Raw genomic sequence first — 20,165 nt, 5'->3', positions numbered from 1 at the left:
AATGATTCTTCGGATGTTGTTACTGTGTGTGCTGAGTGGTGCTGTCCACCATTTAGTAGAAAGCAAAAGTGGTAAGGATTAATGCAGTAGCCTTGCTAAAAAAGGTCTTTTTGGAAGAATTGTTGCAGTAAATGTAATCTTCTATAGTCAACGTGTGATGGCCCATGACTAAAATTCACTTATACAGTTTTGCAATAGATTTGTATATAAAAATAATTATGAATTGAGTTGTTTGGATTTGATTATATTTTTACTCGCCAAAGTTTTACAGAAAATCTTGTTTAAAAAATTGTTTCTAAGTTGTTTTGTGAAGCAAAACTACAGTTTGAATTATAATTTGATGATTAGTATAGTGTTCACCTAAAACAAAGGATCACATATACAATATATATATAACTGTTATTCTTAACTTTTTTCCATGTGAAAATTTGTCAGGCTGGTATGACTTTCTTTTTTCCAACGATTATGGCTGAATATCTAATAAAGAGGGAAAGGGAAAAGACATGTCACACTTAATGGGGCCTATAAAAAAAAATAACTTTTTTAAACACATCTTGTTGCTTCTAGGGGATCGGTTTGAAAAATATTTGAAGAAAATTGAACGAGCATTGGAGGTCTATAAACCCTGTGGTGGAAACTGTACTTGTCATTCACATGTAATTGAAGATGATTTGAAAATTTGGATCAAGAGAAAAGGAATAACAAAGAAAGATATGGAAGATGGGCTAAGAAATTCCATTCATTATCAAATTATTAACCACAAGTTGTATAAAGAGGAAAAATGTGCGTTTCCTAGCAGGTCAGTTGATGGTGTGTCTTGCGTCTCGCGACCAGCAGTGAATTTGTTATGATCCGTGTCTTGCTTGTCATATTAAAACTTACTCAGGTCTTTAAATCGGTTGATTCTTATCATAATATCATATTACAATTTAATAGACTAGTTACAAACTCTTTTTGACTTGTTCAAGTCTTAATTGTTTCAGGTGCTCTGGAGTAGAACATTTTATCTTAGAAATTATAAACGATTTACCAGATATGGAGTTCGGTCTTAACGTTCATGATTGGCCGATGTCGATGAAGTACTCCGGATCTGTACCATTGCCTATTCTCTCATTCAGCAAAGCCGTGAGTTACCATAAGTACAATATTTATAACATGACTTCTTTTGTGACTTCGACGTCGTGAGAAAAAAATGATAAAATGGATCTGGCAACATTTAAACTTAAAACACCCTTTCGTTGGCAAGTAGTTGGACATGTCGTACTTCTAGAAATCCCTGCTTTCACGTCTAAAACAAAGAAACTTCATGTTTTAGTCAGAACTGAATATTTAGCTGTGGCCATTGTGCAGCATTTCTACCACGTGGGCAAAATTTATTTAATTTTAGTATGCAAGCCATTGGGACATCATGTATCCAGCATGGACGTTCTGGGAAGGGGGTCCGGCTGTGTGGCCGCTCTATCCCACTGGGCTTGGACGTTGGGATGTAATCAGCAAAGATCTGGAAAAGTATGTTACTGGCAGTTCACACTAAGCCCGGTGTTATACGTACAATAAATATGCTATTGTAAAATTTCTAGTCAAAATTTGTATAAGAATCTGTAAAAAGAAATGTGAGTTGTTTGAACAAGATATTTGTTTCCTTGTTTTGGCAGTGCCAACCATGGGCAGGCAACCAAGCACCAACATAAGTACAAAAAATGGATGCATGTTCCAAAAAAAATTGCATGGCCTATAAGACTTCACTTGCTTGTTAATGGTGCCATTCGCAGTTTACTCGTTGACAATTCTCCGCAGCAGCATTATCTGTTAACTGGATTATTGTGATTATCACTTGTATTGTTTGTTTTTTACATGTTTAGTAGTAAATAGTAGTAAAATATTTTGGCCACATGATTCGCAATAATTCTATTCAAACACAACTACTAGAAGGAAAAATGAACGGCAAACGAAATAGGGGCAGACCACCAAGAATTTGGACTAATGATATTGAAGACTGGTCAGGACTTAACTACAAAACTGCAAAAGAAAAAGCTCAAAACAGAGAAACTTGGCGTCTCATTGCCTCCAACCCTCGACGAGAGGAAGGAACTTAATGATGATGAGTAGTAAATATGGACCTATTGGCCGGATGCAAATAGATAATAATGTTAATGACTTAAAATCTCTACAAATTTATTTTCAATTAATAGTTATCACTCGTTATCATTTTTGTTATCAGAAAAGCAAAAGAATTTCCTTGGTCGAACAAGGAAAACGTCGCATTCTTTCGAGGATCTCGTACGAGCAATAAACGCGACCCCCTTGTGTTGCTTTCAAGGAAAAAGCCCGATTTGGTCGATGCTCAGTACACGAAGAACCAGGCTTGGAAATCGAAAAAGGTTCGGCGATTTCATTGAGTCAAGTTTCAAACCAGATTAAAAATTTTGAATAGATTGCGTAGCTTACTTACTTTATGATAGGTGCGACTGTTTGATTGTTGGTGTGAAGTAATACACTTGTAGTCCAGTCGTTGAAGGGTTTTACCTTGACTTAATTGGTGTAAAGCTGAAATTTTGTAGATTGGTTCTGTTCATTATGTACAATGACCAAAAAAAAATCCCCGTCAAAATTTTTTGGTGAAAAAAAGTTATCCGCTATTTTCGAAATTCCGCCATTTTTTTCAAAATGGCGGATATACAATTACTGAATTATTCAATTTTTATGAAATTATTGTTAGTGTTGGTGCTCATTTAAAAGTAAATTTCATACTGCAATTATTTCACACTGGCAAAGTTTTGGTCCACCGTGATTGCCGGAGGAAGTTTACGGATACACGGAAAAAGGGTTCAGAAAAAATGCCTGCAAAGAAATTACGGTCTGTGACAAGGAAATTCAAGCTTCTGAAGCCTCCAGTAGGCTATACTGCGTCAAAAGGGTGCTGATAGGATTAATGCTGCCAGTACTAATAGAGGGGACAATACTGTTGCGACAGCTGGTCGAAAAGTACACATAGACTGTCGTAAACGTTATACCAACCCAATCGATATACACTACAGCTTAAGACGAACAGAGAGGAAAGTGGGTCCTGCCTCACGGGGAAACGAAGTGTTCGAATTTTTGATGGCAATTTCCACAGTAAGACTCATTGTTTGTTTTGTGGGACTGGAGTTCTCACGGACAGACCTGGCATTAGTTTTGTTAAAACAGATGTTTTTGCAAGGACTATATTAGAGTGTTGTGAGAGACGTTCTGACAATTGGTCATGCGCCATGAAAGGTCGTATTGAATATTACGGTAGCGATTTGCATGCTGCAGACTGTTTATACCATCATTCTTGTAGTGTTAATTTTATATGTGGATTTAACATACCCTTGCAATGCGGCAGAGTACCTGAGGCAAAACGTCTAAAATCTGGGCGACCTAAGGATGAAGAACAGGACCAGGCATTTCTAAAGATGTGTTCCCATCTTGAACGCAATGATGAAGAACAGTTAACGATATCAGACTTCAGATCTAAAATGAAGGAGTTTTTAGCAAATGATGATTGCCTTCCTTAAGGATCAAAATATCTGAAGACCCAATTATAGAAACAGTGTGGTGAATCTATTTATATAGCTGAAGGTCAGGGCCTTCATTGCATTGTCACTATGAGAGAGAAGACATCCGAAATCCTCCGATCTCATTACCTAAAAACAAGACATGAGGATGATGAAGAGTCACAATAGTTAAAACTGCGGCAAGGCTCATCAATAATGGTGTTCCAACTGTTAATGATCACTATCCAAGCACAGACGCACTCCTAAATAATAATAATAATCGTGTTTCATTTGCGCCCAAGGCGATACATAACATACAATGACACTGCGATCACAGATGTGATAGCCTACAACAGACGACAGGAGGCAGCGAAGTGACATATAGGCTTAGTCTTCGAGTCAGCTTCTCTCCTTATTTTGGGTTGCCATTAAGTGTCTGTGTCTAGACACAGCCGCGTGCTCTGGAGCGGTGTCGAACCCACATCCTTTCGAACGTCGCGCAGACGTTCTCACCACTTCGCTACGCAACCGACACTCAATCTCGGTCCTGAAGACGCAGAAGACATCCTGAAGCGCAGAAGGCATCCTGAAGCGCAGAATACATCACTGGCTGGTTATGTACCTTTTTCTCAGAATCAATCCCTGAGGAATATTGTGAATGGTGTTGTGGCCGAGGATGACGTTAATGTAGGCATAAACAAACGAAAAATGATCGACTTGATCAGTAAAACACTTCGGGGTAGTCAAAAGGCTGCAAAGTGATCAATGTCCCAGGGGATGCTGATGTTCCGATTGTGAAGGCTACTGTTGTTAATGTAGTGTCATACTCGACAACGTTGATTGGAGAAGACACAGATCTGTTGGTCCTGCTTCTTCATTATGCGCAACAAGCAAACAAAGATCTATATTTCCGTTCCGACAAGGAAAATGCTGACAAAGTGTATCAAATAAACGAACTGAAAATGGTGATGGGTGAAGAATTATGTTCCCAATTACTTTTTCTACATGCCTACACTGGATGTGACACAGCATCAAGAATCTTTGGTGTTGGTAAGCAATTTGTCTTTCACAAGCTGGTAAAGGGTGCTGCTACTCTGAAAGACTGTGCCAATTACTTCCTTCTTCCAAAGCAGACAGCAGCATCCATTGTGAACAAAGATTGTCAAGCGATGGTTGTGATTTTTGGGGGCACGCGGACGGATTCCCTCTCGTCATTGCTACAGATTACTAATAAAAAAGTAGTCTCTTCCCAATCATTTGTGACGCCTACCAGAACGCCCAGAACGCCTACCACCTACTGAGTCATCGACAAAATTTCACTGTCTAAGGGTTTACTACCAAATAATGGTCTGGCTAGGACAGGAGGTGATATGGAAACTTACGGGTGGGGTTGGAAACTGGAAGGCAGTCAGTTTGTGACAACAGAGTCGGACATGGATGCTGACCCAGAATCTCTCTTATAGAACCCACAGCAACTGTACAACTGGCTGTAGCACTGCCAGGTGGAGCTGTAGGCAGAATAATCTACCCTGTACCGCATCATGTGGACAGTGCAACTTGATGCCTGTAACAATACGTACAATCAGTCATTACTGGATGAAGATGATGACCAGGACTAATTGATGGAGGTTTTTACGTAATTTAACGTGGAAAGTAACCGCTCACACATCATTGGCCAGTTGTTCAATTTTAAGTTATCTGTTATTTTTTCTTGCCTTCAACCGCACTACAGTATATAACCTTGTGAAGTTTTATTTTGTATGTTATTCGCTCTGAGGATGCGCATTCTCATGGTGCGCGAAACGTCAGTGAAGCAATAAACCATCCTGTTTGTTGTAGCTTTTACTTTCAATTTCATCAGATGAACGTTGCAACTAGTACTAGGAGCGATAATTGTCCTAATAAGCACCCAAACGTTTCAGTATCCAACTGAATGTAAATAACTTAATAAGTGGTCTGCCATTCCTGTACTGCCAATGTTTCACGTTATTGGTTTTGTTTCATATAAGTCTTTCCATTAAACTAATGAGTTAATTTCATTTTGAATTGTTTTAATGAATTCTTTACCACCTTAAACTTAGGGATAGACGCCAGAATTAAAGCTCTAGCATGAATATACTATTAAGTGAATTATTGTCATTACACTGTTTTGTCGGCCATCTTGAAAATGACAACTTTCCGGTGCTCTGATTCTCCTAGATTTTTAATATATTATTCTTGATGATAAATAGGCCTACTAGAAAAAACCTTTTGTAGAAATTTTTTTTTGTTTTTAAATTTTTGTTTGAAAAGTTTGTTTATCCGCCAATTTGAGAAAAAAATTGGCGGATTTTCAAAAAAAGCGGATAACTTTTTTTCACCAAAAGATTTTCACGGGGATTTTTTTTTTGGTCAATGTACATAATCAACAGAAGCAATGTGCAAAGTTTCAGCTTTACACCAATTAAGTCAAGGTTCGACCCTTTTTTTCGCTTCAACGACTGGACTATTGATGGATAACGTTTTACAAATTATACACAACGGCAATTACTGTATTATTGAAACATCCACATCACCCTTGAAAAAAAAAACTTCTCATGTTGAATTACGATAATATTTTAATTTAATTCATACTGCGCGGTAAGATATCTTCCTTTCAACATAGCCTACATCAATACATTTGAGGCTGTGGAAATCTGTGCTGTGGAAACTTGAGATGTGATGTATTCTTTGCAGGATACACTCGGAGCAGAACCGGCGGAGGTTATTCATTTGATAGACCATTGCAAGTACAAGTAAGTGAAACAACTAATGCTCCATTGTGAAGGGGCGTTCTTTCCGGCTATCAGCGGTGGTCGAATAAATTTGTGGCTAGAATACGGTGCGATACTGATGAGCCCAGCCTCATGGGCGAAACACGTGTCTATCGCTGTCAATTTTTGCTACAAATCGGCTGCCGAGAAACATAATGCTCCATTCTTGCAAAAATGATCGCATTGCAGAATGTAAGATGGAAAAATGCAAAACGAGCGATTACATCTCCAGCTGCTGCGTCACTTGGGATGTACCAAAGCTCTGGAAAATTAACACCTATGAGCATTTCTAATTCAAAACATACTACATTTCAGATACTTGTTTAATTTTCGAGGCGTGGCGGCGAGCTTTCGGTTCAAGCACCTCTTCCTCTGTGGCTCCTTGGTCTTCCACGTAGACGATGATTGGCTTGAATTCTTCTATCCCGCAATGAAACCGTGGGTCCACTACATCCCTGTTGACGCCAATCTCAAGGATGCGGAGGATTTACTTCTTTTTGCAAAAGAAAATGATGCCGTTGTGGAGGATATAGCAAAACGGTAATTATTTTAAATTCCGAGTTATTGTCTTGGAAACACCTTAGATTGATTCGTATGTCAATGAACATTTGATTGTTCAATTGTGTACCTAAATGCTTAAGCCTATTGAGCACCTGACAACGTTTTAGTGATGGAATAAAACTAATTGCATAAGACTCGGTGCAAATTTGTTTGGCCACCTTACAGGGGGATGAAGTTCATTCAAGACCACCTCAAACTGGACGATGTTTCGTGTTACTGGAAGAAACTACTTCACCAGTACTCGTCCTTGCTGACTTATAAAGTGGAAAGAAATAAACAATATAAGGAAGTTGCTGGAAAGAATAAAAGGAATGCGAGAACTGAACTGTGAAGTTCAACATAGATCATAGTTTAAATATTTAGAAGTTTTTTGATATTGGAAGCGTTTTCGGTTTAAATTATATGAATTAGGCAAACCTGCTTCTATTTGTTGTAACAATTAGGCTACCTTCTATTTATGAACAGGCCCAATGTTTATCATGTTATTCAGATCGAATGAAGCCGCTATGATGTTGGCATGTTTTCAGTTGTCCCAGAAAACAGTGAATTAGTGAACATATCGTTGATTAGTTCATTAAGCTTCTTTTATTTCTGTTCAATTGGGCAAGTTGTTTTTGAAAAATGACAGTGAACGTGTTTCGATTGGTTGTCGCTCGTTTTCTTCTTCATAGCAACATTCCATATTGTGACTGGCAAGGGTTATTAATACCCGTTCTGACCGCGCTTTGCTTTCATACTGTATTTGCAATATTTTGTTTTTGGGAATGTTTTGTTTGTGAAAGGTTCTTTCTAGATGACCTTAGTGGTCTCACTCTGTTCGAAATAGTTTTATTTTGATGCACTTCCAGGACCAATCCCTGCAATACACAGTTACACACACTAGTTTGCTGACTGGCTTTTAAAGGCTGACTAGTGACTAGCCACTAGTTTGTTGAGTGGCTTTCAAAGGCATATTTCGAGTCTTCACTTGTCAATTCAGTGTTGTCTGACTTAACAGATCTTAATTGCGCAAAAATTGTGCAAATGACATGAATCTTCGTCTCTCAATCGAGAACGTTGCGATCAGTGCAAGAGTTAACACTAAACTGTAACATGCGCACGACGTTTGATGACAATGACATATTTAAAGATATCTGTAATGACGCATTAAAACGATGTACCGCATACAGTCCATCTCAATTTCCACATTTTGTTGCTTCCAGTCAGCACAATCCGTCCTTTCACATTGATTGAACGTCTGCAGACGAATCGATGTCAGAAGAACTGATTTTGCCAATTGGGTAGGATCATGGTGACAACAAGATGAATTGAAATACATTGAAGATTCACGAAATCACGGGATACTGAGAAAAGTCGACCCTGAGAAATTTAGTCGATATAATCTTTAGCAATGTCAAAACAGCACAAATTAAGCGTTTAAAATGGCTAAAAGTTGTTCGACGAAGGTAAATATGACAATAAGTTTAAATGAAAACATACAGCACAATGGATTCAGGCTGCGTACAAAGCGGGAGTGATTTCAAGTGAAACGATGTACAACTGCTTGTAAAGACGCGCATTTCATGATTAAAAACAATTCTAGACATGTTTTTCGTGAAAGAAAAAACATTTTTCTTGCGTCAATCAAGGAGGTCACATGGGAGTGAAATAACGTCATAGACATAAATGACTGCTTAAAATTAGGTGCAGACAAGCGGAACATTCCTGTAGCGAGTTGCTTTTGTTTCTAATACATTATACAGCGGCCACATGTTGACATTTTCATTTAACACAATGTGTTGAATGACATTGTGTTGAATGAAAAGCATAATAATGATGCAAGAAATTATGCAACTGACGAAAGCATAATTTCTTGTGAGTTATCAGGTCTTTGATGATAAGATGCGATATTACTCATTCGAAAAAATATTCTATTTTCAAAATTACACAATGATTTTCATAAAATTATGCAAGAAAGGTTTCTTGGAAATCATAATCAGGTTAAATTTTGCATCACAACTCTTCAGGTGAAAAGAGTCCAGACGTTGCAAAAAAAAAATGCCTGGTCTGCTTCAGCATTACTGCAATTTACATTCATGAAACTTGAATTTCATAGGCTACATAATGATGTAAATAAATGAACGAACAAACGTAACCACGACATATAGTAACGTATAAATTGCATTCAAAATAAACAATAATATGAAAGACAGTGAAAATACTCTACTAATATATTTTGCACCCGATAAAGCAAAATTCGGTTTAACGATTTCAGACAAAAAACAACTTCCGTCTGCCACTGTGATTTCAAGGGAATTTTAGAAAGTCTAGGTACGATTATTTGCACAATATCTCAGCTAAGTTGTTCTTGCAGAAAGTGTGGTTAAATTTATCAACCCCTTTGGAATCTAAATCAGCAAAGCATTAGTTCGACTATGAAATTATTTCCCTGCGAAGTTTAAAACACAGTGAGCTTGTTCAAAGTTACTCCATATCATGAAAGGTAAAAACAACGCAATAAAGACGGAAAACTGCATGCATACTACATAGCAGAAAACAAAACAATTTTATTATACTACATCTATTCAAGTCTAAAAACTTTACTAATAATGATTAGGGAACTCGTGGCGGTCGGTTGCAATATTACATTGCAGAGTCACAGAAGCAAGTCTATCGACATGTGCGGCGACAAACCCGATTGAAGGATGCCGTCAGAAAGAACTGTTTGCTTGCATCAGCTTGTTTCATCGTCCTTGTCTTTATTTTTCAACTTGTCCAAATACGTCATGACCAGCTGAAACAAAAAGCGCGTTAATTGTTGACTGCGTTTTTATGAGTTGCCATGCTTCATGTGTTGCTTCACGGGTGAAAGTACAGAAGAAATATGTTTGGATTTTCAATGAAAAATGTTCATTCCATGGTATAACCATCGTATCACTGAGTAGACAAGCAAAACGTACACCTCAAGGAAAATGAGCACAGTGGTCTGATGCAGAAAATGGGAATTGTGCTAAACGCAACCGGCCAGTAGAGAAAGGAACTTTTATACTCACCCTGCGGTCGAAAGATTGTGCCATTTCCAATGCAGTTTTGCCGTGCTGAAATAAATGACGGCAAATGATTAATCAATCACTTCAACGCGTCGCTTGGCAGCCTCCAAAAAGGCCACTACGTACAGCCTGTAAACTCATCCAACGTTGAAGAACGTATTATTCTCGATGTTGAATGCGGTGCGAAAAATTATCAAATCACATTACGGTGTTTGCTACGGAAACAGTACAGTATGGCAAAGTCACCCTGGTCGTGGGACCTATTAAAAAAAGAACTATTAAACACACCCATGATCAAATAATTAACAATGTTAATCAATTCTATTTGGATCAGTACTGGCAAACCAAGATAACATGAAGTCGAATCGACAGTTTCGTGTGAGCTTTCAAATGTTATACAGTGGTCCTAGTTGTGACTTCCTTTGTGATAGGAATGACAAAGCCTGTTACACAATTTCCTTCAATAAACGAGTTAGTTGTATGGTAAGTTCGTACCTTGCTTTTTAGTTCTGTGTTGGCTCCATGTTCAATTAATTTCTCCACCAACGGTAAATATCCGTTTAGAGCAGCGATCATCAAAGATGTTTTACCATCCCTACAATGCAGACTTGAAAAGCTTAAAAAATTCTGTTCAGATTACCAGAAGAAATGCACTTGGCTTGCGGAAGCAATTTCTCTTCCTTTCTTGACGAAATCACGTTCGAAATTGCACGATACATACACCATCAAGAACACCTATACTAAGCTAAAACGAAAATTGTTTTTAACATTGTTCAGTCCATTTGTGTAAAATATGGTTTTGTACGCTGAAAAAATTGTTCAGAAGTCAGGGCTTCCCAAACTATGGGTCGCGACCCAAAACCGGGTCACAAATCGTAATTTTAGGGGTGCCAAACAAATTAAAAGTGGTCCTACTGTGAGCAGTTTTCACTGTAAACTGCCCATCAATGGTCGTTTGAAGAACTATTTTCTAAATGGGGTAGTACAATAAAAAACTTTGAGAAGCCCTGTCTGTCAAATCTAAAAAATCACGTACGTGTCAACGGCGTCTACGTCAGCTCCCGCCTGTAGCAAGAGCCCGGCAGCGTTGGCGTCTCCTGTGATGGCGGCGCACCTTAACAACGGAGTCCAGCCACAAGTTCGGTCTTTGATATCAATCTGCAACAAGACACTGACCGTCACAAGTTTCGAAAGAGTTACTACCCAACCGTACGTCGAATCAATGCAGAAAGGATCGACTGCTGTGTTGAATCGTGGATACTTTCATTTCTCAATCATTGGATTTGCTTCAAAAGTGGGAAAAATTTCAATCTTCAAAATATCAAAGGGCTTCATAAACTAAATTCCCAAAACAAGTCTAAGGCAAGCAGACATCTACGACTTGAAGAAAATTGAAAAAAAACTTTGCAGTTCAAGAAAGCCTGATGGGAAAAAAGTCATAAGTCTTAACTCTCTCTTACAGGAATCCCATCCCCGATCATCCATTGAATTAAAGTCAAGTTATTTCCGTCGATCGCCCAGTGGATGGCCGTGTTTCCACTTTTGTCTGCACAAATCCATTCAGCTCCTGCTTCCATCAAACGCCGAGCGACCATCTCATGACCAGCGTGACAAGCGAGCATCAAACTGAAAAAAAATAAATTCATTTTGTATCCCAGAGAAAATCAAGATGGTTTCCAGCACCAAGGCGGAGAGATACCAGTACATATGACATTGTAGTGTAGAAAAGATCCGTAAAAGTGCTTTATGTGTCGACATGGGCGTAAAATATAGGTATGCAGCGGACGGGTGATTTCAAGACTTTTTGAAAAATAAAGTTGAAGTTTTGATCAAATCATTAGTCGGTTGTAACTTAATTGCTGTATTAGTGAAATTACCGCTTTAGTACATCGTCTTCTGTTCTTTAGCCTCTGTAAGAGGATTTTGAAGTCATAATTTTGTAATGTCACGGATTTAGCATGCTTGAAAAAGTTGCAAATTTGGCGCATACGTGTGTGAAGGCCCGGCAACAATGGTCTTTGTTAACACACATAGAAAGTTCTGAACCATGTTTCCGCAAGAGGTTGCAGCATCTGCAATGCTTCACCAGTTGTTTGAAGGGATACTAAAGGAAAAACCTGACTTGGCGATTTTCCACGTTCTTTGTGTTTAACATGCTACCATAAAACAATTTTCAATAAAATTTTGCCCCATTGCGGTCTGACCATCATTGCGCGCGTGCTTTTGTCAGAGCTTTCAAAACCAGAATGGGCCTGAGCAGCGAAGCGTGCGACTGTACAGTCTACGTAACAAAAGATGAGCAATCAGCTGATCACGCAACAGTTGTTACTGCCGGCGATTTAACTGTAGGCTATGTATGTATGTACATCAAAACATCAGATTTCAACTTCAAAACATCAAACAGTTTGCTCAAAACCTCAGATCTGATGTTAAAACATCAGATGTTGTAACGTGGCTTTTGTTATTGCTGGCTTTTGTGACGTATTCTCGAGCTGTGTTTGCACTTTTTGGTCATTTTGAAAAAAAAATGAAACATTGGACTTTGGGCCTTGCCAGCGCCATTAAAAACAATTTTTTTTCGGTAATTTTTTTAAAAATGTATTCTTAAATGTTCAGTTTACGCATTTTAACGCTTAATTCCCGTTTGAAAATTTCATTTAATATGCCTTTAAGTAAAACGGACGCTACTCTTCTCCCCGATATTTTTAATACTGAAAGCTTATGCTAATCAAAACTCAACTAGTGCAGTATGGTCTCATGCTATCCGTCACAGCATTAAGTTTACAATTGCATTTTGCTGAGAATATTTTTTTTGCAAAAGTTTATTGATTCACAGCAAAAACAACTGCAATTGCTTCACAATTCTTATCATAATAAATTAAACGATAGGAAAAGTGACAAGGCTTGCTTACGCAATATTCACAGCTTTTGGCCAAAGCAGAGAACACAAAATCAAAAAGAGCACAAACACTTAATTAAAAACCTGTTTTTTCCGCTTGAATTCGCGGCATTAACATCGGCATTGGCAGCGAGCAGGGCGTCCACGATACTGCAAATGCAAGACTATAATTCTGAATTATGCAGAAACATTGTGTGATTAAAACTTAGGCGAGATTCACACCGAACATACAAAACTGTCTTCACCATACATTAACGTCGCAACGTCGCGTGTTTGTTTCCTTTCACCACTCACACCAAAAATACAATGCCTGATGTGAATGGTAAAAGGAAACAAAAATGCGCCACTTTTTGTGCGACGTTGTGAATCTCGCCTAACGACCAAATTTTTCACAATCGAGATATTTTGTTGTATTTTTACATTTGCCTAGCCTGCGTAACAGTCACTTTTTTCTTCCAATGGTATTCGTTATCGTCTACAAAATCAATGACATTGTTTGTTGAAAGGATTGATTGGACAAATCAATGTCAAAAGGATTGATTGGACAACGAGGTATGGTCTAGTTGCGGCTTAACTTGGGCTCAGAAACGTCATTGACGAATGAAGATAATGCATTGAACTGACCTCAAGTAACCTTTCTGTGAAGCGTTCATTAGCGGAGTATTTCCAAGCTTATCATTGATATTTAGGTTTACATCTCTGAAAAACAAAATTAACCGACATGTTTGACACAAAAGATTTCAAGAAGACAACAGACAAACGTAAAAATATTCAAAAGAGTAAGAAAGTGTTAAAATTTATAAGTTAATGCGTTGAATAACAAATTCTTTTTTCATAGGATTGATTAATTAATCAGTAATTTGTTGCGGACACTTTTCCATGATCACAACTACGAACGATAGTAAATAAATTGTAACTACCCAGTTGAGATGATCTTCTTCATGGCTTCGAAGTCTCCTTTAAACGCTGCACGATGAAGATGTTCGCTGTTGTAAGGCTCGTCTAAAAATATTAGCATGGTGGCACAGTTGCATTTTCGTTGCCAGCGATTAAAATGAATCCATGATATTAAAACTGCAATCTCTTCACAAAGGTTTGTTTTCATCAACATGCTAAGGAGATCCATTTCAAAAATTGACACTTAACATGCAAACCAAAAGCGAGATCATTGAAAAACGAACGTAAAAATTATGATTGCGAAAAATGCTTTACCCGTCGTGCAAACGGTAATTGTCGGACTGACCAAAACGTCTCCCTCTTTGGACATGATTTTCAGTCGATACTTGTAAGAATGAAGAGGGTCCAGCCCTTGAACCTTGTAGTAGTCAGAATATCCACTGCAAATATGTTTTTTTTTGCATATTTGGAACACCAAGTTTTCAATGTCAGTATCGTAATGTTAGAACAGGAGTGGTCAATTTTTTTTTTTTTAACCACATGCCGCTTTTCGCAAGTCTTGGTGGCCGCATTACAATCTTCACTCGTTTTTTTTTCTTCTTGGAATACAAACTAAGCATTAAGATTGCATAATCTAAAGACCAGACGGGGGCCGCAGATACCAGATACTGTTTTCGCCGGAATGGCCCGTTTCGGTGAGTCCGATTCCTATTTCGTGATTTTTTCAATTTTTTTTTAAATTATCGGGTACCGTAGCCTAATTATCATTGCCGTTTTAGGGTTAGGGGTTAGAGGTTAGGAACTCACCGAATAGTAGCAGACCCGTTTTCGCAGGCCGCACTTTGAGCACAGCTAAGTCTAAGATTACGGTATCTCACACTGAAGACTGGCATTGAACACTTATTAGAAAAATCTTAGAATTTAGCATGGCAGTGGTTTTAAACTAGCTGATGCATAACAGTAAAAAAGTAGGTTATGTTTTACGACTCTATAAATCCAACAAAAAATCTAAAACATTTCACAATGAAACTAAACAAATATGGCATGGAGCATACATGTATACAGTCGAAAACCCATGTGTCTTCTGCTCTTCTTCCAACGCATACTTCAGTCTGAAACAAATTTCATAAATCTTAAGAATGGTTGCTACTAAATAAATGAAGATGGCCAGTGGCCACTCTAAACTAACTGAAGTACAGGTTTCATTCTAGAATCTAGGATCATAAGAATCTTATTTCTCGTTTTTTCATGACAGCAACTTTCACAAAGCATCTTTAGTTCCTACATTGACAATGTGCATAAAATATTTTCTTCAAAAATACCAAAAAGTGAAATAATTTTGCTTTCAACATATAGCGGACATTGTTCATATGCACTGTTCATGAGCACTTGAGCAGCTGACAAATAAACACAAATTGTGGAACATATACTAATGCAAGGTGGAAATTTCGGTACACGACCCTATGCTGTGGTCCCAATGTAATGATCCTTACATCACAAGACACAAATAACCGAGACTTGGTTGTTGAAGCTGCATTGGTCAGAGGTATCGCTTGCAGTGCTAAGGCAGCGAAATTAAATTTCTAAATAACGCAAGTTATTTCACTAGTCGGTGTCTGTCATGATTATGTTGGCAATTTTTCTATCTTCATTGTTAGAGCACATACACAATTACAAATTCCCTACAACAATCTCAATTTACGATTAACCTTTTTTGAGCCAACTGGTAAAGGCATCAATCGGATAATAATAATCAAAATGCTGGCAACTTGGGCAAACAAAGTATAGCGATAGATAGTATGGGATATGTGTAAATAGAGATATTTTATCTCTAGAACAAAATTTTAACAAAAAGGTTAGTTAGTTCTGTCGAAAAGAAGATTGAGAGACTGTGTGGCAGAAGGTATGGAAGATGTTGTTGAAAGAGTGATGTGGAAGACTACAATCTGCACCGGCGATTGCAGTGAGAATAAAGCCAGAAGAAGGAGATAACACCAGGGCTGTAATATTAGAAAACATTTGGCATGTTGAGAATCAGAGATTAACAAATCTTACAGTGTAAAAATATATTTTTGGTTCAGCTCAGCAGCCTGATTGACATATCACAGAAACAACATATTTGTGGCCTAAAAACCTCTTGTCTCCTTTTGCAGCATCTGGTCGTTTCTCCCAAAAAATCTCAATACTGCGATGATCTACCTTTCCAATAGCAGGAGCTTTTGGCTGCTCTGATAATGAACTGGACATATCTGAAAATAGGTGTGTTCTTTTGATTGTAAAGATTTTGAATAAATAACTTGTGCTGGTAGGTTTTGTGGTCATGGTATCACTTTAAGTCAAAACATATCCATGCACCTTTTCCTGTTCATTTAAGTGTTGGAAAATTATATGTCGGAGCTGGCGTTAACTTTTTCATCCCAGACACATTAATGATGGAAAATAAAATATCATATAAAGCAAAAAATAAAGTGTAGCATCAAATTCAAAACATTCTTATTCAAATAGAAATTTAGCAGCAAAAATGTCGGAACGCCTGGTTAATGCCAAACATAAATTTAGTACCGGTATCTACATTTTGGGATCTTTGTTTTTTGATTAAATAGAAATTTCTTATGAGAACTTCAATGAAGATAAAACAGGCTGTTAAGGTTTTCAGGAGATTAGCAACTACGTTTGCAATAATTCACTCTGTTTAGATTTTTTGCTTGATATTAAGTACGTTTTTTCTTGTATTGAAAGTATTTATTGTAAGATATAAAATTTATTAAAATTTCTTAAGAAAATTTTTATTGTATTTACAGATATACCATAATTGCACAAGTGGTTGGATAAAATCAAAAATTTAACTGTTTGACAAAAAAAGCTTTAAAGTTAAGAATACAAGTAGCCAGCCTTCAATTATTTGGAAGCTAGGAGATAATATAAACTACATCACAAAACTCACCATGATGCCGTGCTGTTGATGCATTGTTATCAGCATGAGAACGATGAGCACCTTTTGATAATCTTTGAATCATTGTTAAACACAAGTAAAATCTCAACCATAACAAATGATAGTCTAGATTTTAAACAACTCTGTGACAATATGGCGTACAAATATTCAAGTTGATACGAGAACTCCGATTTGAGGACTGTCAATTAATAATAAGTTAGGTTGACAAAAAGGGCATTATCAACCTTTTTCTGGCATCATTTGCAACATAGCTGCTTCTAGAGATGTAAAAAAACGTTTTTTTTTGTTTTTAAAAAAAACGAGCTCGTTTTTTTTGTTTTTTATCGTTTTTTTTGTTTTTTATTCGTTTTTTTTTGTTTTTTTTACCTATTTTTTTATTAAATGTGACAATATGCAGCAATTAGGGTAAACTCATTGCAATAGCGCCTCTTTCAACAAAAAAATAGTCTCATAACTCGTATAACATCTTTCAAATGAGACAATATGTCTCTCAAGTCTCAACACACGAGCCATAAACGTTTCTCATCGTCTCAAATAGTAACACAGTGTCCTATGGTTGGCACATCTCAAGTATTGTCTGTAATTTGGTTCAGCCAGTTGTTAAATGCAGTACCACACTCGTGTACAGTTTCGAAGCCACCTGGGATTTTGGTTAATGGGCATGTTACGTTAGGACCAGGTGGTCAGGGTCCTGTTTCTCTACTTCACAAAGGCACTTTTCACCAGCACACCACACCATTACCAGTACAACGTCAAGAGATTGTTCCAGTTGATGTGCATTTGGTGCAAACGTGATGAAAATCACACAAGCGGTTCTCGAGTTATAAGTGAAATAACCTTAGCCACTAAGTGGCTTTATAGATAAGGAGCAATAGAAAAACGGCCATATCTCAAGAACCGCTCAACATATTTACATAAGTTTTAGCTCTACCCCCATGTTTTATGGGGTGGGCTATCTGTTTATGAATATTAAAACAAGTTTTGGCTACTACTTTTTGAGCTAAAAAGAAATTAACCTCTTGTCGTTACGCACCAATAAAACCATGGTGCGTAAATTAAAAAAAAAATAATTGGGTAGAAGAAAGATTGATGACAAGTTTGGCAAAACCAGTGTAGTGCTAAAGTCCCAACTTTTAGCCCAAATCACATTTAAATGTAGTGAAAGATGGAAACGTTTTGATGTTTTTTTATTTTCCCTGAAGAGATTCAATAATCCTTTGTGACGTCATAGTCATGTTTGTTTTCCCTTAATCACACCATTGTGCTGTCATAGACATGTTTAAAAGAAGTATGGTTATTGGTTGCACTTAATCCATCCAATTTGAACTAGTTTGCAGAACTTTGAGACTTTAGCACTTTTTTTGTTTTTGCCTAACTTTTCGTCAATCTTTCCTCTGCCCAATAAAAAAAATTAAAGTTTGCATCATGGTTTTATTGGTGCGTAACGACAAGAGGTCAATTTCTTTTTATCTCAAAAAACAGTAGGCCTAGTTCTCAAATAAAATAAGTTTTCATCTTTGATGTTTGTTTTGTATCTTTATCCTGCATTGTGGGAATATGGGTAAAACTTTATTCTTGTCAGGAAAAGCATTATAAAGCATTTATTCACTATGTGAACACTGAGCACTGAGCAGTGCTGAAAAACTCCACTTTAAAGGAAAAATTTCTTCATTCAAGGTTGGTAGAATGGTAGTTACTAGCAATAGTCAACATGGGTGGTGGGCATTTGAAAGGAACATTAACCTAAACCTTTTCTGACAAATGCACTAACTTTTGACAGCTAAACATATCAGTGATAAGGTCTCTTGCATTATATGTCCCAAATAATCTGCAAGAAGCATCAATGACGAAGTGTCCAATCCAAGATCTTACAACACACGAAAAGAATACTTCTGTTTCAACATTTATAAAGCATATACATCGTTGGCAAGCTATCAGTTACAAAACATGTTTAAACAAGCTATTGGCAATAGCTTGCATTAGTAAATTACCACGTCCACAAACAAGGTAAATGTGTGTACTGAATACTGCCACCTTGTTTTGTCAAAATTTCGTCAACCCATTGAGTGTGTACAAGAATAACCAGTACCACAGTATACTAACATCATAGGCTAACTACCATAAAAGGAAAAAGAAATTCACTCATCTACATTATGTCATGTATCAAATTTCATTAATTCAATGTTTGTCAGGTCTACTGCCACAAACATGCCAGAGAATGAAGAAGAAAGCGAAACAACATAGGTCCTCATAGGACTATGCAAGAACATATGCTGCCAAACACAAACACTTAGGAATTTCAGCACACCAATAAAACTATTTTTAGTAATTTAATGGTTTTCAAGAGCACTATAATGAAACTAAGCTGTAAATTGCAAAAAAAAATGCAACTTTTTCAGAAAAATATGAAAAAAAACAAAAAAAACCAAAAAACGAGTGTTTTTTTTGGCTCAAGTTTTTTTTGAAAAAAAAACACGTTTTTTTTTAAAAAAAACGGTTCGTTTTTTTTGAATTTACATCTCTAGCTGCTTCAGTTTCTGGGCAGCCGATTATCAAACTTATCGTTTATTGGAGGTCTGAATGGCTAGCATGGAAGCTACACCGTTATGGTTAGCGAATCGCAACTGCTGCTCGCTGTACTAGTGAGTGCTCAGCCTTGTGCTGACGGCCGGGAAGAACGCTTCTTCTTCACATAGCTGCTTCATTTAGCTTTTTCTGTAAATTAGAATATTTAGGTGCAGAGCACTGTGGTACCAGGTGATTTAGGTGCTATTTCCAGTAAAGTCTATTTTATTAGGTGCTTGGTGGTAATACAGTACTGCAAACAGTGGCGTATGCAGGCTTTTCTCAAGGTGGGGGGCATTCAATATGCCATTTGAATCAAAACAAAAACAGATTTAAAAAATGCCTATTTTCTAATTATAACCAGCAAATTAATACCATACTCAACTTGCATCGACAACAGTTTGTTAGGTTGCAACAGCTACAGCAAAATGACTTCAGACCTTAGACCTTTCTAAATTTCTAAGAAAAATAATTATTTTGTATATATACAATAAAACCTTTTATTAAAAACAACCAGCTTTTCTTAATATTTTGTCATGTTGCCCTTATTTTTAATGACCAATTGCAGGCGATTTGGCATGGAATCACTTGGATTTTTTAAATATTTGCGAATCATCTCCTGGCACCAAACTTTTCTGAGCTCCATCTTGAGTGTGTCCAGACTTGGTGTCTTCTTTTCTGCAATTTTCTTTTTAGTATCTGCTAGCAATTTTCGATTAGGTACAAATCTGGACTGTTACCAAGTCATTCAAGTACATCAATACAATGTTATTCAAGAAACTTCTTAATCTTTTTGGCTCTGTGGCATGGTGAACCATCATGCGTGAAAGTCTGAAAGAGCACTTGTTTCATTTATTTATATTATTATAAAGTTAGTACATACATTTTTATTTTAGTAGCAAAATAGGTCCCCGTCAAAAGTGAATACAGGGTCATTTCGTTATAATAGGA

The 20,165-nt window shown here is 37.1% G+C and overlaps 2 protein-coding genes across 3 annotated transcripts; one reads left to right on the top strand and one right to left on the bottom strand.

Annotated features, from left to right (window-relative positions):
- Window position 1: 1 nt before the first annotated feature.
- On the top strand, window positions 2-7,747 carry LOC145778123 (protein O-glucosyltransferase 1-like). Its single transcript, XM_082589536.1, has 8 exons — window positions 2-71; window positions 568-799; window positions 984-1,125; window positions 1,388-1,509; window positions 2,222-2,381; window positions 6,234-6,292; window positions 6,626-6,850; window positions 7,037-7,747. Exons 1-8 carry the CDS (start codon window positions 2-4, stop codon window positions 7,200-7,202), a joined length of 1,176 nt encoding a protein of 391 aa, XP_082445662.1. The 3' UTR covers window positions 7,203-7,747.
- A 251-nt stretch (window positions 7,748-7,998) lies between these two features.
- Window positions 7,999-18,392, bottom strand: LOC145778161 (fibronectin type 3 and ankyrin repeat domains 1 protein-like). 2 transcript variants are annotated; one of them, XM_082589593.1, is made up of 12 exons: window positions 16,637-18,392; window positions 15,831-15,935; window positions 14,752-14,808; window positions 14,012-14,136; window positions 13,720-13,801; window positions 13,424-13,498; window positions 12,884-12,949; window positions 11,361-11,526; window positions 10,937-11,058; window positions 10,396-10,495; window positions 9,904-9,948; window positions 7,999-9,644 (listed from the first exon to the last, which is right to left on the bottom strand). In XM_082589593.1, exons 1-12 carry the CDS (start codon window positions 16,711-16,713, stop codon window positions 9,585-9,587), a joined length of 1,080 nt encoding a protein of 359 aa, XP_082445719.1. In that variant the 5' UTR covers window positions 16,714-18,392; the 3' UTR covers window positions 7,999-9,584. The 2 variants fall into 2 exon arrangements, with proteins under 2 accessions (XP_082445719.1, XP_082445718.1); XM_082589592.1 differs by having other exon boundaries at window positions 15,831-15,945; window positions 16,641-18,392.
- Window positions 18,393-20,165: the final 1,773 nt, after the last annotated feature.

Source organism: Aplidium turbinatum, chromosome 10, assembly GCF_918807975.1.
Source record: "Aplidium turbinatum chromosome 10, kaAplTurb1.1, whole genome shotgun sequence".
Taxonomy (NCBI): Eukaryota; Metazoa; Chordata; class Ascidiacea; order Aplousobranchia; family Polyclinidae; genus Aplidium; species Aplidium turbinatum.
Note: the sequence above shows the minus strand (reverse complement) of the source record. Positions and strands in the feature narration are given on the sequence as shown.

Coding starts and splice junctions, on each gene's coding strand:
- LOC145778161 (XM_082589592.1), bottom strand. CDS start 16,713: ATGATTCAAAGATTATCAAAAGGTGCTCATCGTTCTCATGCTGATAAC. Junction 13,802..14,011: donor AATTACCGTTTGCACGACGG/GTAAAGCATTTT, acceptor TAATATTTTTAG/ACGAGCCTTACAACAGCGAA. Junction 11,059..11,360: donor TGATCGGGGATGGGATTCCT/GTAAGAGAGAGT, acceptor GTCTTGTTGCAG/ATTGATATCAAAGACCGAAC.
- LOC145778123 (XM_082589536.1), top strand. CDS start 2: ATGATTCTTCGGATGTTGTTACTGTGTGTGCTGAGTGGTGCTGTCCAC. Junction 800..983: donor AAATGTGCGTTTCCTAGCAG/GTCAGTTGATGG, acceptor TAATTGTTTCAG/GTGCTCTGGAGTAGAACATT. Junction 2,382..6,233: donor AGGCTTGGAAATCGAAAAAG/GTTCGGCGATTT, acceptor TATTCTTTGCAG/GATACACTCGGAGCAGAACC.